The 18,652-nt window shown below is 37.0% G+C and overlaps 1 protein-coding gene across 10 annotated transcripts in view; it reads right to left on the reverse strand.

The window, feature by feature from the left end:
- Nucleotides 1-3,277: 3,277 nt before the first annotated feature.
- Nucleotides 3,278-18,652, reverse strand: part of LOC131166946 (protein MID1-COMPLEMENTING ACTIVITY 1-like) — a 39,942-nt gene continuing 24,567 nt past the window's right edge. For 2 of the 10 annotated variants that reach the window (XM_058125601.1, XM_058125600.1), the window contains exons 3-7: nt 18,509-18,612; nt 17,841-17,912; nt 17,214-17,320; nt 9,713-9,806; nt 3,278-3,613 (exon numbers count right to left, since the gene is read on the reverse strand). In XM_058125601.1, the coding sequence (XP_057981584.1) occupies nt 3,561-3,613; nt 9,713-9,806; nt 17,214-17,320; nt 17,841-17,912; nt 18,509-18,612 (430 nt within the window). In that variant the 3' untranslated portion in view covers nt 3,278-3,560. Of the gene's footprint in view, nt 3,614-9,712; nt 9,807-17,213; nt 17,321-17,391; nt 17,501-17,840; nt 17,913-18,508; nt 18,613-18,652 lie in introns of those variants that run through there. The other 8 variants (XM_058125602.1, XM_058125603.1, XM_058125605.1 and 5 more) reach the window with 8 other exon arrangements.

Raw genomic sequence — 18,652 nt, forward strand, 5'->3', positions numbered from 1 at the left:
TGCTCGGTCGACCAGGAAGTCAAAGTGTTGACTTCAAGATGGTTTGGTCAACCGGGGTCAAATGAGCTTTAGAGGCTCGGTCAACCTGTTGACCCAGACCGGTTCGGTCAACCAAGGTCAAAATGAACTCCCTGGGTCAATCGACTGAAGGTGCATAGAATGTGCATTTCGGTCCTGATTTATTTTACATTCACTATATTTCAAATAATCAAACATGTGTATGCATGAGTGATGTCCTAAGGTCATTTTTAGGTCCTTTTGAAGATACCGAAAAAATTCGGTGTCAGTCGACCGAAGGTCGTTTTCATTTTGAGCTTACGTATTAGACCATGCATGTGATGTGTGTGATTATTTCATACAGAAAAACTCTAATTACTATTATAGACCTTTTACATGAATGAAATATATTACAACATAAGAAATTGGGTCTTCAATAGAAATTTGGTCTTCAAGCTTCACTTTCTCCATGTGCATTATGATTTATCAATTTAAGTTCCTACACAAAGCCTCAAACACTCATTAAATACAACGAGTATTTGTCATGATCAAAATCGGGTGTGACCTACAAGGTTAACACTATGTATTCATGATTTATCATGATATTTGTGTTAATACCGCTATACGGAGTGGTGTGAGATTGGATGGTCGATGTGGTTTTAAGAAGTGTGTAAGCGCCCCTGGTGTACGAACCGGGTCTGGCAGACCCATCGGACTTACAGACTGTACTCTTGACTTGGCAGTGGTCGGTTAACCATGGTCAGGTCCTACCTTCAGGCCACACAACCCAGTCATGTGGGGGTAATACATGACAACAACCAACTAACTTACCATGAATGTTTTTGTATTATTATTCATATGAGATGAATTATGCTATAGAAACCATTATGTTCTGTCATGTTTTGATTATACATGTTTTCCAGAAATGATATATATATATATATATATATATAAAGTTTTACTGGTTATGTTTATGATTATATGTATACCACAGAAATGTTCATGTTGTCACATACTAGTGTTAGTTTATTTCCCTTACTGAGAGGTGTCTCGCCTCAAAATTTTATAAACATTTAAAGAGCCCCTGATAGGAGAGCGGGTAAAGCTCCGCTGATTTAGTACTGTTGATCTGCCCTCTCTGAAGGGTAAGTTTTGGTAGGGACGGATGGATTTTGTGGAAACGTCCCTAAATCTTTCTTTTGGGATGTATATACTTAAATACAGTGGATGTACTGACTGTAGTATTATGATTGATGATTTTGTATTTATGATATTATGATTGTATGTTTCCTGCTGCTTAAGCTTTCGTTATGTGTTCTGATGTATCCCTGGTACCCACAGGTCCAAGTGGATTATGATCTGCTGGATATATGTTATATTGGTATTATGGAAAAAAAAATATGAAAATTAAGCAAGTCGTCACAAAGAATGCAAGCCAAATTCAAAACATGTTCACTTTTGTTTGTTATTTGTTAATAGTTGATAGAAAAATGACACTAGAAATTGTCTTATGTCCAAGCTAGTAGATGGTTTGTACTTGTAGAAATCCCAAGTATCTTCGAATATCTTGGAGTAATTTAGGGAAGTATATATTGTGTATTATTGAGAGAGATTTGTTTAGAAGATTATTTCCATATTTAGATCTTCCGATTGTATTATAAATATTGTAAATTGGTCTACACAAAATTATTCAAGAAATACAAAAATTTCATTCTATTTTCATGGCATTAAAGCTTGGTTGGTAAACTAATTTACCTATCGCATACCAGACCCAACATTGCATCTGTGGTAAGTGTGGTAAGTCAACACATGCATTCACCGAAAAAGACTCACTTAGATGTTGTGTATAAGATCCTCAAGTACCTCAAGGGTTCTTCGGGCAAAGGACTCTTCTTCAAGAAATGTGAAAGTAAGGAATTAGAAATTTTCATAGATGCGGAATAGGTAGGATTAGCGGAAGATAGAAGGTCTAACAACGGATATTGCACCTTTGTATGGGTAAATTTGGTAACTTAGAGGAGTAAAAAACATAATGTAGTGGCTCGAAGCAATGCTGAAGCTGAGTTTAGGGCAGTTGCACAAGGGATATGTGAAGAACTGTGGTTACGAAAACTCTTGGAAGAATTATAAATCTCGGTGAAATTCCCTACTAAACTCTATTGTGACAAGAAAACAACCATCAATATCTCTCTCAATCCAGTTCAACATGACATAACTAAGCATGCTATCGATCTGCACGTGCAGAGGAGTGTTAACGCTTGATATACATTGTTAGCCCACAACCTACTAGCTTAAACTTTTAGGTAAAGTGGTAATCTAGCAAAATCTACTATTGAATGTGCCACCTATTCTTACTTAATCTTCTTATTAAAAGTCTTAAATGTTAAAAAGTTTATGCTAGTCTTTGAATGTGGAGCTTACAACAAGTGCATACATCCACTTTTTTATAGAGGTGTAGGCTCCTTTTATGTTGAATCCGTTTCCTTATCAGGAAAATGTATGGGCTCCACATTACAACACATCTCCTGCAAACAATCACTATGCATATATGCATTTATTCCAAACTTTTGTATGTAAATTTAACAGTGCATTAAGCATGCAATTTACACTTCAATTTATCGTTACTCCCATTTTTTTGAGTTCATAAAAAGCTACAAATCAACGCGATCACCCAAAAGACTGATATAGCAAATTGTAGGTTGCAGAGTTGTTCTTTCTCAACTAAAATTATTGTGTTCCCTATAATGGGTGTTATTTATAGTGTGTTTATCTCTCCATGTGCTATCGAGCTACACGTACAAGAGAGTTTTAAAACTTGATATACAATGTTGGCCCATAATCTAATAACTTAAACTTTTAGGTAAAGTAATGTTCTAACAAAATCTACCATTGAATGTGCCACCTATTCCTACTTAACCTTCTTATTGGAAGTCTTAAATGTTGAAAAGTTTTTATTGGTTCCACTTTTTCATAGAGGTGTAGGCTCCTTTTATGTTGAATCCATTTCCTTATAAGGAAAATGTATGGGCTCCACATTACAACACATCTCCTTTTAAGAAGGTAGATGCATGCACCCAGTACACACAATAACTTTGTATGAGCAAACGATCTCTATGCATATAAGCATTTATACCAAACTTTTGTATGTAAATTTAATAGTGCATTAGGCATGTAGTTTACACTTCAATTTCTATTTAACCCCATTTTTTGAGTTCATAAGAAGCTGCAAATCAGCGCGATCACCTAAAAGACTTCTATAGCAAACTGTAGGCTGCAGAGCTGTTCTTCCTCAACTAAAATGTTTCATATTAAAGGCCATATTTTCACTCACAATGTTCAAATTGTACACATTACATAAAATGTCACATGTTTGCCCTCCTAATGGTTTCCATAAGACCATAACACATAATTTGGCCATGCCAACCCAAATTTTACACCATTTGTAGAGTACTTTTCCTATGTTCTAAGGCACTCCTCTGTGTATATCACCACATGTTAAACTAAACTATGTATCTACACATGAAAAGAGTAGAAGATTTATCTTGTGCGCATTGACTAGCGACTCAAGGCTTCATATATTGGTATGGTGGAGGAATCATTTTTCTCCTTTGGCAACCTGTGAAAGAAAGAAAGTTCAGTCAATAACTGCAGGTTCCCCTGAACAATGACAAACATAATGCTGTGTTGGCAGGATAGAAAAGTTTAAGCTTAAAGGGGCAAGGCCACACAATAAGAACAGAGCTGGTGTAGTTTAGCCATTAAATTAGAAAACATTTTCCTTCCTTCCACCTTTCCGTCCTACCATTCACACAATAAGGGTACTACTAACTTGGTCCTAGAAGCACAAGAAATGGCCTACAAGGAGGAAACTATAACTGTATATGTTAAACCTAGATGATCTTTATGGTAAGGAAATGAAACCAGTTCAATGCATTTCATACAGCCTTTGAATCAAATCATTTGGTTTGTTTTTGTTGTAGCATGGAGGAAAAATTTGCGTAAGTTGCCATGATACTGCAATAATGTTTGTGCTAATGATATGATGCCCCTTTATTGCAGTAACCTTATTTAGAACAATGGATATTTGACTTTAAAATTGAAGTGCTACCAAAATAAATACTATATCTTGGTTGCTGCAAAACATCTAAAGACATCAAAATTCAACTATTGAACGATGATGATGGGCATGGTTACAAGTGAGCTGTTGAGGAAGCAGCTACAAGTCTGGGTTGATATATATATACAAAAGTACGATAGTACCTTTGTATAAAAACAAAGCGACATTCAAAATTGTAATAGCTGTTGTGGAATTATTATGAGTCATGCAATGAAATTATGAGAAAGAGTAATTGAACATTAAATAAGGTTAATGTTAAAAAAATATGTTTTTTTTTAAATTTTTTTATTGTGGCTTTTATCATAGCCGTTGGATCGTCTCTAAATCCAACGGTTGTGTGGTGTCATATATATGTTTGTAAGCCATGAAAAAAAGAGGGAATTGCTTGTCATTTTGTGCAAGGAGAGCTAGAGGGGGTTTTTTTTCTAGGAAGAATTTTTCTTCACGGGGTTGAGGTAAAGGGGTGTACAAGTTCGAGGTGGAGCCCTTTAATGGAAAAAATAATTTCAGTTTGTGGCAGAACACTGTGAATGATGTGTTGGTCTAATAAGGACTGATTAAGGCACTATATGGGAAAAACAAGAAGCTAGAGACCATGTCAGATGATCAGTGAGAGGAGCAGGAAATGAAAGCGGTAATTACCATTCCCTTAAGTTTAACTCCAGAAATTAAATACAGTGTGTTGAATGAAACATCACCAGTTGAGTTTTGGAAAAAATTGAAGAATATTTATATGTCCAATTCCTTAGTTAATAGACTGTATTTGAAGAAACAGTTGTATCAGTTGACGATGAATGAGGGCACAGAAGTCAAAGACCACTTCAATTATTTCAATAAGATAATCACGCAGCTGCTGAGTATTGAGGTAAAATTTGAGGAGGAAGATAAAGCACCGATTCTATTGTATTCGTTTCCCAGTTCACTTGATACTTTGAAAACCACACTACTGCTAGGTAAGGAGACTCTTACAGTTGATGAGGTGACTACTGTCATTCTGGAGAGTTAGAGTTTTCACAAACCAGATTATCCAGGACATAGAGAAGGATTGGTGGCTAAGGGCGAGTCCAGCCAATAGAGGGACAGGAATTCTAGTAGGGGTAATTGGAATCGAGAGAAATCTCAATCCAAGTCTAGGGGTAAGAATGGGAACTGGAGGAGTGATTGTTTTTATTGTGGGAAATAAGGGCATATGAAGAAGGACTGTCTAAAGAGGAAAAGAGATTTGGAGGAAAAGAACATGAAGAAGACTGAGCAGGCTACTGTAGTGGAGAGCAATTCATCAGTTTTTGATGGGGATCTTTTGGCTGTTATTATAGGTTCCAATTACTGAGCCAATACCTGGACTTTGGATTCATTGTGCTCATATCATATGTGTCCATACAAGGACCGGTTTGACTGCTATGAACCAATCTTTGGAGGGACGGTGTTGATTGGTAATGATGCTTCTTGTGGTATTCTTGGTATTGGAACGGTCAGAATCAAGATGTTTGATGGTGTGGTTAGAACCATCAGGGATGTGAGATATGTTCCAGATCTGAAAAAGAATATGATTTCCTTAGGCTCTTTGTACAGTAATGGTTTCTCTTTTTCAACTAGGAATGGTGTGCTGAAAGTGGCTAGAGGTTCATTGGTAATAATGAAGGGTTATCTAAGGAACAATTTGTACACTCTGGTGGGTAGCACAGTGACAGGTGAAGCTGCAGCTAGTACCTCTTCAGATACAAATACAGATGATACTACTCTGTGGCATATGAGGCTGGGTCACATGAATGAGCGTGATCTGTAGGAGCTACATAGGCAGAACTTATTGGGAGGTAATTCTTATTGTAAGCTTAAGTTCTATAAATACTATTTGTTTGGTAAACAACGCAGGGTGAGTTTCAGAACAGGAAAGCATACGAGCAAGGAGGTGCTGGAGTACATTCATTCAGATGTATGGGGTCCAGTACAAGTACAGTCTCACAGTGGTGCTATTTATTTTATCTTATTTATTGATGACTTTTCCAGGAAAGTCTGGGTGTATTTTCTAAAGCACGGGAGTGAGGTATTCAGTAAGTTCGGGAAATGGAAAACTCAAGTAGAGAAACAAACAGGGAAACAGGTGAAGTATTTGAGATCTGACAATGGACTGGAGTACAAAAACAGCCAGTTAATTGACTTCTGTAAGGAAGAGGGGATCATTAGGCACTATACAATTCCACATGGACACAGCAGAATGGGGTGGCTAAAAGGATGAACAAAACATTACTAGAGAGAGTAAGGTGCATGAGGATTCAGGCTAATCTGCCTAAGTCATTCTGGGTAGAAGCAGTGAGTATGGCATGCTACCTGGTAATCAGGTCTCCTTATGTAGCTATTGACACAAAGGTTCCTGAGGAGGTATGAACAGGTAAGCCAGTAGATTACTCTGTGTTGAGAATATTTGGTTGTCCATCATATGTGCAGGTGCAAGAACAAGATAGATCAAAGTTGGACCCTAAGTCCAAACTGTGCATATTTCTTGGTTTCCAAGAAGGAGTGAAGGGATACCTGTTGTGGGACCCTATAGCACAGAAGGTGGTCATTAACAAGGATGTGGTCTTCGATAAGGAAGCCATGTTGAACGAGAATGCTGATAAGAAGTTGGAGTTTGATTCAGCGGGAGTACCTATTTAGGTGGAGTTGGACAGCATTCAAAATTCAGGTATGGGTAATATTCAGACTATTGTTGTTGATTCTGTTGCATAGGATACAGTGAGATAGGCTACAGTTCCTCAGGAAATTCCTCAAATAGGTGATAGACATAAGCCTACAAGGCTAACCACCGGTTGAGAAATGAGGAACGTTAAGTCTCCAGTTAGGTATGGGTTTGAGGACTTAGTTGCATTTGCTCTTATTACTAGTAGTGGAGATCCTTCTGATTTTCAGGAAGCAGTTCAAAGTTCTGAACAAGATAGTTGGCTTGGAGCCATGGTTGAGGAGATGGAGTCTCTTCATAAGAATGACACTTGAGTGTTGGTTCAGATGCCTAAGGTGAGGAAGCTGATTGGTTGTAAGTGGGTTTTCAGAAAGAAAGAACCTACTTTAGAATTAAAAGGGGTAAAATATGAGGCCAGGTTAGTAGTAAAAGGATACAAATAGGAAGAAGGTATAGATTATAATGAAATATCTTCTCCTGTTGTTAAGCATGCTTCTATGAGATCCTTGTTAGCATTAGTTGCTATGCATGATTTAGATCTGGAACAGATGGATGTAAAGACAGCTTTCCTTCATGGTGAGTTGGAGAAAGATATCTTTATGGAGCAACCAGAAGGGTTTGTGGAACAAGGTAAAGAGCACCTGGTATGTAAGTTGAATAGGTCTCTTTATGGTTTAAAGCAATCCCCATAGGTTTGATTCTTATATGTTAAGGATTGGGTATGTTAGAAGCAGTTATGACAGTTGTGTTTACTTTAAATTGCTTAACAGTGGTGCATATGTGATCCTTATGCTATATGTGGATGACATGTTGATTGCCTCTAACAGTACTAATGAGTTGAATGTGTTGAAAGCCAGGTTACAGGATGAGTTTGAGATGAAGGATCTTAGTGCAGCTAAAAAGATCCTTGGAATGGAAATCAGGTCTACCACTCTCGCACGAAGCATATTGACATGCGGTACCATGCAGTTAGAGGTTGGGTTAAAAGTGGTAAGTTCCAGTTATTGAAAATCCACACATATGGAAATGCTGCAGATATGCTCACGAAGCCTGTTACATTAACTAAGTTCAAGTGTTGTCTGGACTTAGTTAATGTAGTCTCTTGTTGATTGTTAACAGAGCATCCCAGTGCGTGGGGATGGAATGTTGTGCTTCGCTGTGATTAAAAGCCAAGGTGGAGATTGTTAAAAAAATACGTTTATTTATTTATTTATTATGGCTTTTATCACAGTCGTTGGATCGTCTCTAAATCCAACGGTTGTGTGGTGTCATATATATGTTTGTAAGCCTTAGGAAAAAGGAGGGTTTGCTTGTCATTTTGTGCAAGGAGAGCTAGAGGGGGGTTTTTCTCCACGAAGAATTTTTCTTCATAGGGTCGAGGTGAAGGGGTGTACAGGAGATCTAGGATCGGAAAGAAATTGATCAGATCTTGTACTGTCACAGTTTCATAATGGATTTTTCTCCAGGTGCACGCTCCATGAACGTAGGCAACCTTGCCGAGCCACGTAAAATCTCTCGTCTCCATTTTTCTGTGAATGTTCTTTGTGTGATTTATTTTATTGATCGGAAGATTAAAATCGCTACACATCAACAATCAAAAATGAAGATTCTAGAAAATTAATTTTGTTTTATGTCTTGAGAGATCAACAACAGAAGTTTTTTTATCTTTTTTAAGAAATTTAATGGAAAAGATTAGGAAAAAGAAGAGGGACCTTGCATATGATTTTTATTGACCCATAGAAAGCTTATGATAGAGTACCTAGGGAAGTTCTTTGATGGATCTTAGAAAAGAAGGGAGTTTGCAGTAGATATACGAAGATCATTAAGGATATGTATAATAGAATAGTGGCTAGTGTTAGGACTGTATGAGGAGAATCTAAAGATTTTCCAATCACAATAGGCGTACATTAAGGTTCTACTTTGAGTCTTTATTTTTTCACTTTAGAAATTGATGAATTAACTAGGAATATCCAAAATGAGATCCCTTCTGTATGTTGTTTGTCGATGATATCATGTTGATTGATAATAATAGGAGCGGAGTGGAATAAAAGCTAGAACTTTGGAGAGTTACATTAGAGTCTAAAGGGTTTAGGATAAATAGGAATAAGACAGAATATGAAATGTAATTTCAGCAATGTAAGGATAGCAATAGAGACAAGATTAAACTTGGTGATCAAGATATTAATAGCACTAATAGATTTAGTTATCTTAGATTTATTATGCAAGCTAAAGCGGAAATTGAAAAAGATGTAGTACATAAAATTAAAACAAGTTGGGTAAAGTGAATGAGTGTGTCAGGTGTGTTGTGTGATTGTAGACTATCGTTAAATCAAAAGGAAATTTTTACAAGACGACTATAAAACCAACTATGCTTTATGGTTCAGCAGAATGTTGGGCAATTAAGAAACAACATGTACAAAAAATAAAAATTACTGAGATGCGAATGTAAAGGTGGATGAGTGGTTTAACATTAAAAAATAAAGTAAGAAATGAGCATATACACAATAATTTAGGCATAACATCAGTTGAAAACAAGATAAGGAATGAACGACTTAGATTGTTTGGGCATTTGAAACGCAAGCTTAATAGAGCACCAGTGAGAATGAGTGAGTTAGTTATTATTTCTAACACGAAAAGGGGTCGAGATAGGGGTAGGTAGAAAATAACTTGGAATGATAAAGTGATGAAAGAATTAACGGTCCTTAATCTAATATAGGAACACGCCCTTAATCAGATAAATTGGCGGAAAATGATACATGTAATCGACCTCACCTACTAAGACTTAAGATTTGTTGTTGTTGGTGCATATATATATATATATAGGTTGGCATGTGTCAACCCTATTGTGGTTGACAAGAAAATCTATTTATACACATATGTACATATCTATATATATACACAAGCACACACAAAACACTCACCATTAAAGTCCCTTGAGTCAAGCTCGCGCCATTCTTGAACCATGGCACAACAGCAGCACATTAGATGAGTCAGGAAGTCATCACATGAGCCTCCCTAAAAAGCAAACAAAATGAAATTGGCCCAGAGTAAATTTCAGCGAAAGCCACGAAACTGTCGGTTAATTGAACACTTCCAAGAAAAGTTCAATTGTGAACGGTAGAACCATGTATAATGGGAGATACCGGTAATAGTGATTATCCACCGCCTAGATTCCATGATGCCAAATGCAGTGTAAATGTAAATAAACAAATTGTGTTACAAGAAAAAACTCACAATTGCTAACATGAGTTGATCCTTGAAATATATTTTAACTACTTTAGGGAAATTAGTAAGAGAAGTAACAATGATAAAATTGATTATCTAGTTCTATGATAAAATAGGGGAAAAGATAAAAAAGTTGTGAATAAATAGGACATGGAGAAAAAGGTAAGCATGCAGAAGCATGGGAACTACGGAGATACGGATATTAGTGAAATCATAAAAAAAGGATAAAATATGAATATAAAAGATGACCAGGAAAATAAAAGCATGTGGCAGTGAATCTGTTTAAAGAATTGGGTAAATTAGAAGACCTAATCACAATGATAGGTCTCTCCCTCTATTTATATATATGTCACGTATATTGCAAATGACCATTTTACCCTCACTAACTAACAATAAATAATCACAGTAACCCTCCTCCACATGTGACGGGTCCATGTGCCTATTTCTTAAATTCTAAATATTTTGAAAATAGATCCCTCTCTTTACATGTTTGCTATTAATGAATGTAAGACCAATTTGTCACATATTTAACATTTAAGAAATAGACACATGAACACGTGGAAGGGAGATCCCCTGTATAATTTCTCCAAGTCTAATGCGTCCATCTAATGGTAAGAGCCAACTTGTTTGTGCAATAGTACTAAACAAATTTGAAAAGCATTTTTGAGGCAGATTGAGAATATAAATTTGATTATGTGAGAATATTCATGTCACTTAAAGATTTCATATTCATACTTCTACAAGGAAATATTTTAATACTGGCCACATGTAACACTGTGCAATGCACATGCACAATTACAACCAAAAAATATTTTAAATTTGAAGGTTGCATTAGATGGATCATTTATTCTCTATGAAATTCCATACATACATCATTTATGTATCATGAAATTTTGTTTTGCATATTCAACTAACAACAATAATTTTGCTTTCTAGAGTCGTCAATGGTGAGGCTGTGCACAATTTGGTTAAAACTGAATTAACTGATTGAATTATCAAATTGGTTACAGCAGTCAACTATTAGAAAAATTCAATTTGGTTGAGAGGAAAATCTCAAAATAAAATAAAATAAAATCTGGTGGTATCTTTCCAAGTGTGCAAGGAATTTCAATAAACTGATTGAATCATATTTTTATAGTTAAAAAAATTAGGTTTATAACACATATTTTAGTAGCCCACAGCATTTGACCCTTTCTCTTCTTATTCTTCTTATATTTCAACCTTTTATTTTTCTTTTTCTCACTTTATCCTTGCCCTGACCTAACCAAAGGAAACTACAACCACCCACCAGCCCAGATGCAGCGAGAACCCTCCAGTAAGGACCCAAAATTCAATTTTGATGAAAATTTCAATGGCCTAAATTTATGGAAATTTCAACGAAAATTTCGACTTCGTTTTCAATTTTAAAAAATGATGAACATTTATAGTAAATGATGAAAATTTACAATGAAACTTTAGGAAATATTAAAAAAGATGATTGCACATAATTTGGAATCAAAATAAATTTAGAAAATGCATACAAGACAAGTTTTTAGCTTGTACAGTATATAAATTGCATATCCTAAAGCAAACGAGGTAAAACATTTATAATAATATTAGTAATAATAATAATAATCAATATTTTGATGTTTCAACCGAAATTTAATTTAAGTCCTTGCTCTCCAGGTTACTATTATTATCATCAGCAATTCGTGCTTCTTCCCCCCAAGACAATAACCAAGCCATAGCCAGGTGAAAGAAGAAAAGATTGGAAAAAATATTTCTTTCATAATTTTGTTCTTACGTACAATCCAATATATAATACAATAACCTATTCTAATCAAGGAAATAATTTCCTATTAAATGAAATCAAATCCCCCATAATTACTGACTAATTACTCACTTTCCTAATTTGTTTTTTATTTACAAAGATATTCTAGGTTAACATTTTAACACTCCACCTCAAGTTGAATCATAAATATTAATCATCTCCAACTTGTTAATAAGATCATCAAAACTCTGTCGTCCCAAGCCTTTAGTGAGAATATCTGCAGTTTGTTCCTTGGTTGGTACATAAGTCATACATATAATTCCTTCTTCAATTTTTTCTTTGATGAAGTGTCTATCTACCTCCACATGTTTAGTCCTGTCATGTTGGACTGGATTAAGAGAGATGCTAATAGCTGCCTTATTGTCACTGTAGAGTTTGATAGGAAGGTTTACCGGTACCTGTAATTCCTCCAATAGTTTTTGTAACCACAATCCTTCACAAATCTCTTGAGCGATTGCCCTGAATTCAGCTTCAGCACTACTACGAGCCACCACATTCTGTTTTTTGCTTCTCCAAGTCACGAGATTTCCCCAAACAAATGTACAATATCCTGTGGTGGACCTTCTATCTTCCACTGATCCTGCCTAATCTGCATCTGTAAAGATCTCTATTTCCTTGCTCTCACATTTCTTGAAGAAGAGTCATCTTCCTGGGGATCCCTTGAGGTATCTAAGGATCTTGTATACGGCATCGAAGTGAACTTCCTTTGGTGAGTGCATGTGTTGACTTACTACACTAACTGCAAATGCAATATCTGGTCTAGTATGTGATAGGTAGATCAGTTTGCCAACCAATCTCTGATACCTCTCCTTTTCTACTGGTTTTCCACAATCTTCAACCCTCTTTACTGTTTCTATCGGGGTTTCGCTGGGTTTGCACCCTAGCATGCCAGTTTCAACTAGGAGGTCAGTAACATACTTTCGTTGAGAAACACTAATCCCCTTTTTTGTTCTTGCCACTTCCATGCCCAAGAAATACCGCATCTATCCCAAGTCTTTAACTTCAAATTCAGTAGCCAGAACCTTCTTCAATCTCTCCATTTCTACAGTATCATCATCAGTAAGAATTATATCATCAACATACACTATTAGAATTGTTTTCTTACCGCCTTGAGACTGTTGGAAGAATAGTGTATGGTCTGATTGCCCTTGTCGATACCCTTGATTCTTTAGTACCTTTGCAAATCTGTCGAACCACGCTCTTGGAGATTGTCTGAGGCCATATAACGATTTCTTTAGTTTACACACTCTGTCTTCTTCACCTGTTCTACTGAATCCTAGTGGTATAGTCATGTAAACTTCCTCTTCTAATTCTCCATTTAAGAAAGCATTTTTGATATCAAGCTGTTGTAGTGGTCAATCTAAATTGGCTGCCAGGGACAAGAGAACCCGAACTGTATTTAAGTTTGCCACTGGTCCAAATGTCTCAATATAGTCAATGCCGTAGGTTTGTGTAAAGCCTTTTGCAACAAGTTTGGCTTTATATCTTTCAACTGTTCCATCAGATTTACATTTCACTGTGAAAACCCATTTACAACCTACTGGCTTCTTCCCTTTCGGTAGATCTGTCAACTTCCAAGTTCCATTTTTTTCTAGGGCTCGCATTTCTTCCAAGACTGCCTCTCTCCATTCTGGTATTTCTAGAGCTTCCTGAATGTTTTTTGGTACTTTCGTCCTGTCCAGATTAGAGACAAATGCACGATATCCTGTAGACAAGCTTTTATAAGACATGTATTTCAACCAAGGATATTGAGTACATGACCTGGTTTGTTTTCTGATTGCAATAGGTAGATTGATATCATCAGGTGCAGAATTGTCAGAAGAAGACTCAATTACCAGATCATGATTATTCGGAGCCATCACCGGGTCCAACGCTATTGGTGCTTCAGATATGAGGTTCTCCTTCTCCTTTGTTTTCCGCTTTCTTGAGTAAACCAGTATGTCTGCATTGTTTTGTTCTCCTGCATCTCCCCCTGAGGGTAAGTGTTCAGTTGTGTTTGGCAGATCAGGAAGTACTGTAATGGAAGACTCAATAGACGGGCCAGGAAATGAAGTAACTGGAGTAACCGCAGATTCAATAGTAAAAGGATCAAAGAACCGATCTTCACTCCTCCATTTCTCCCCCTGAAGAGAGGGCTTTGAGAAATAAGGAGTGGTTTCAAAAAAGGTGACATCAAGACTAACGAACAGTCGTTTTGAGACCGGGTCATAGCATTTGTAGCCTTTTTGGGTAGGTGAATAACCAATGAAAACACATTTAATGGCACGAGGATCCAATTTATCGCGGTGGTGTGCATGGACATGAACAAACGCAGTACAGCCAAAAATTTTCAGTGGGAAACTGGAAGGGAATCAAGAGTTAGGAAAGTTTTCCTGAAATTTCTGTAGAGGAGTGACAAATGAGAGTACTCGACTTGGCATTCTATTAATGAGATGTGTGGCTGTTAAGATGGCATCGCCCCAAAAATAATGTTTCATGTGGGTAGTAAACATTAAAGCCCGGGCGACTTCAAGTATATGTCTATTTTTTCATTCAGCAACCCCATTTTGTTGAGGGGTATCCATACAAGAACTTTGATGAACAATCCCATGATCTTGAAGATAAGTTCCCAGGATGGTATTGAAATATTCCGTACCATTATCAGTACGTAGGATTTGAATATGAGTCTAGAACTGTATATGAATCATGGTATGAAAATTGATAAAAATGGAACGGACTTCAGTTTCGTCTTTCAGTAAGTAGACCCAACAAAGACGAGTATGGTCATCGATAAAGGTCACAAACCATTTTGTATTGGTGCGATTTAGGGAACATGAGGGACCCCATACATCACTGTGAAACATAGCAAATGGGCGAGATGGTTTGTATATGGATGATGGAAACGAAGTACGACGATGTTTAGCAAGTTCACATACTTCACATTGAAACTCAGAAGCCATTTTATTTGAACAAAGAGAAGGAAACAAACGTTTTAAATATTGAAAATTGGGATGACCCACCCGTGAATGCCATAACAAAAGTTCACTATTTTTAGAAGTAGATGCAGAATCACAAATTGCAGTATTACATAATTCACTCAAACTTGTCACCTCAAAGTAGTAGAGTCCCTCATACGCTTTAGCAGTGCCAATCGTCTTCCCCGATGATAGGTCCTGAAAAACACAATGGAAGGAAACAAATTTAGCGGAACAATTTGAGTCTTTTGTTAACTAACTGATAGATAACAGATTGCAGGATAACTTGGGGACATGTAAAACTGATTGTAAAGTTAAGGAATCAGATATGCGAATACTTCCTTTTCCAGCAACTGGTGAGAGAGATCCATCTACAATTTTTACCTTCAAATTCCCGGCATATGGGGAGTAGGATGAAAAATATTGATATGACCCAGTCATATGATCGGACGCACCCGAATCAATTATCCAAGGGCATTTGTAACAAGATGTGGTTTTTAAAGCTGTCAGATGATTACCTCAATGAGCCAAAGAACCAGAGGAAGACGGTCCCGATGTTTGCATTGATGAAAACATCTTATATAACTGATCCAACTGTTCAGGACTGAATACACTGCCGGATGGGGTATCATTGTTCTCTCCTTGTGATCTTTCATTTGACCCGCCAGTGTTGGCCTGGTACCCACGATTTTTGTGGTATTGTCTCGGTTTCCAGTCTGCCGGTTTTCCATGAATCTCCCAGCAAGTATTTTTTGAATGACCTGTTTTTCGACAATGTTCACACCACATTTTACCTCTTTGTGGCCGTTGACGAGGTCCTCCTGGGCCTTTTAATGTAAGGGCTGAAGCGTCCGGCCCGGTGTGCAGCCCATCTAATTTTTGGGCAGATCCACGTGTAGCCGGGTCCAGCCCAGCGGAATCATTTTGGGGTCACAACATTACCCGTCTCCTGTTCTCCTCACGCCTGACCTCTGCGAAAACTTCTCGGGTTGAAGGGAGAGGGCGCCGGCCAAGGATCCGTCCTCTCACGTCGTCGAGCTCTCAATTCAGGCAAGCAAGAAACTCGAAGACCCTCTCGTTTTCGAGCCTCCTTCGGTATCGCGTGCTATCGTCGGAGCACTCCCACTCTTCGTCGATGCTCAGATCGAGCTCCTGCCAGAGATGACTCATCTCCATGAAATACTCGGTAACCCCTCTCTCGCCTTGCCTCATCTGCCACAATCGGGTCTTGATGTCGAAGATTTGAGAGTAACTCTCGCCATCGAAGTACGTCTCGCGTACGGCTTCCCAGACCTCCTTCGCCGTCGGCAAAAACAAATAAATTTTTCCGATTGATGGTTGCATTGAATTGACGAGCCAAGCCGTGACCATGGAATTTTCGGACCTCCATCTTTGCAAGGCGACGACGTTGGATGGATTTGGTTTCCTTCGCTCACCGGTAAGGTAACCAATCTTTCCTTTTCCCTCAATTACTAGTTTAATGGATTAAGCCCATTCACGGAAATTTTTTCCGTTTAATTTTTCCAGTGAAAATGGAAAAACTATGTTATCATTCGAACTCCCACCGGACGTAACCTCTGAATCACCGGTGATGTTTGTAGCGGAGATAGAATCTCTGCTGTCAGCCATTGTTTTAGCTGGGTTTAAGAAACCCTAGCTCTGATACCATGAAAGAAGAAAAGATTGGAAAAAATATTTCTTTCATAATTTTGTTCTTACGTACAATCCAATATATAATACAATAACCTATTCTAATCAAGGAAATAATTTCCTATTAAATGAAATCAAATCCCCCATAATTACTCACTAATTACTCACTTTCCAAATTTGTTTTTTATTTACAAAGATATTCTAGGTTGACATTTTAACACCAGGTACTCATATTCTTTCTTGCAACAGCCAACAGTTTGGTTGGCCTGGTTATGTTGAGATATTACCTGATAAGCTCAGCTCTAGTTGGTCTCGTAAAATTTTTAACCATTTTGATTGAGCTGACTGTTTGCAGTTTGCACGCTCCTAGTCATTGTGCACCTTTCATAAGGATAAAGTAAAGATATGGTAAATCAAAGTCCAAATTATATGTTCCCATAGACGTGTGCAGCCCAATGGTTTGCAGTGTTAAATTGTCAAATTTCATCTTGAAGGTCCAAAGCTAAAAGCATATTGGGATGGAGTGGGAGCACAAAGCCTAGTGGGCCTCTAATGAACCTAAAAAGAAAGTGCAAATTCAATATGCTGATCATTCTGATGCCCTAATCAGTATTTGTTAAATCAATGAAAAAACTGTCTCAACCATTCTACCATTTTACAGTTGTATGTTGGCTGATATTGCATTATCTTGTTCAATCTTGAAAATTGAATTGTTTGGAGCACAGCATTCCAACATTCATACACCTCACTAAGCTCTTCAATGGCAGAGAGAGAGAAAAATACCTCTATGTTGAAATTTTTCCGCAATTTCCTTCTCACGCAACAAGTGTAACAGCAGCAACCACAGAAAAGGGAATAAGCCATTAGATCATTGCATGCTCGTTCACGGGCTGCAGTCGAAAAAAAGAAATTTAAAGTAGTCCGAATTATATGATTTGAACTGTAGGTAATATCAACTTACATTAGGAACTTTTCAGTAAATGTTACCAAAGCCGATGATATATCTGCAGGAACAGCCATCTCTTGAAACCAATAAGTTTATTAACAAGGAGTCCCAGTAAGAATATAGTCTGTTAGTAGGAATGATACCAATGAATCTGAGGGCATTAGTTTTGAGCATGTGATTTACTATCTCAACTTCTTTCTCTTAATCCCTGAATCACCCCCACCCAACTTGGATGAAGAAGGAAAGTGTACATTAAGAGCATTAAAAAGCTAAAGCTGTTCCTCAATGCATGAATCAGAAAACAGGTTTCAAATGAAAAAAAGTTCTCTATGGCAGATGAAGTCTTTGTGTGTCAAAAATGGGTGGTGCCCAAGTTAGTGGCCATTTTTAGGAAAATGTTTTCAATTTATTTTTTATGTCAAAACTAGTTATAAGAAATGCATTTTAAAGGAGAAAGTACTTACATATTTCTCCCTTGGATATAGTATGGGCTATCCATGTAAATGTTCCACAGGGATAGAAGCAGGTCTTCAAGCCTGTAAACGAAAAATAACCAAGTTCATGGGCTTGAAAATTTAAAAGTGTCTGCGCAGACAACAATCCAAATGCACAGAATGATAGAGGTCTATAAAAAAATAAATACAGAAATTGAATAACAAGATCATTTGAAATAGACTCCCTGTTGTTCTTGAGCAGTAAACATTCTAAACAGAAATAGCCACCCACATATACTTGACAAAGATATTAGAAATATGAGATTATGATCTCTCTCTGGTGTATTCTTCAGTCAGTGGCAGAGACATCGTATATGAAATTTTGAAAAATGAAGAGATGTTTTCAGTAAACTAAAGATATGGCCCCACTGAAAATACTCATTTGCCTCCCGCTCTCAAAGGCAACAAACATGAAAGACCAGGAATTTTTTGATAAATAATATTATGTAAAACAGTTATTACTAGTGTTAAATGAGAATGTATGAGTTTTTCATTGCTTGTCTTGGAAAATATGAAAAATATTACATTTTATTATTTATATATTCTTTTGCAACTGCTGATGAAAATTTCTAGGTCTGCCACTGTTCATAGTGCTATGATTTTAATTGTTAAAAAGAAAAAGGAAAAAGGGCACAAACTTAAATGAGGCTCCCCACAACAGTCAAAGAGATCAGACTGCCACTCAGATTTAAGTTGGCCTGGAGGTTGTAAGCCACAGGCTGATTTTGTAATGGTTTCACATCTGCAACATGAAAGGAATAATTTAGCAAAATAGCTTGCAT

The sequence above is a fragment of the Malania oleifera genome, chromosome 10 (assembly GCF_029873635.1).
Source record: "Malania oleifera isolate guangnan ecotype guangnan chromosome 10, ASM2987363v1, whole genome shotgun sequence".
Taxonomy (NCBI): domain Eukaryota; kingdom Viridiplantae; phylum Streptophyta; class Magnoliopsida; order Santalales; family Ximeniaceae; genus Malania; species Malania oleifera.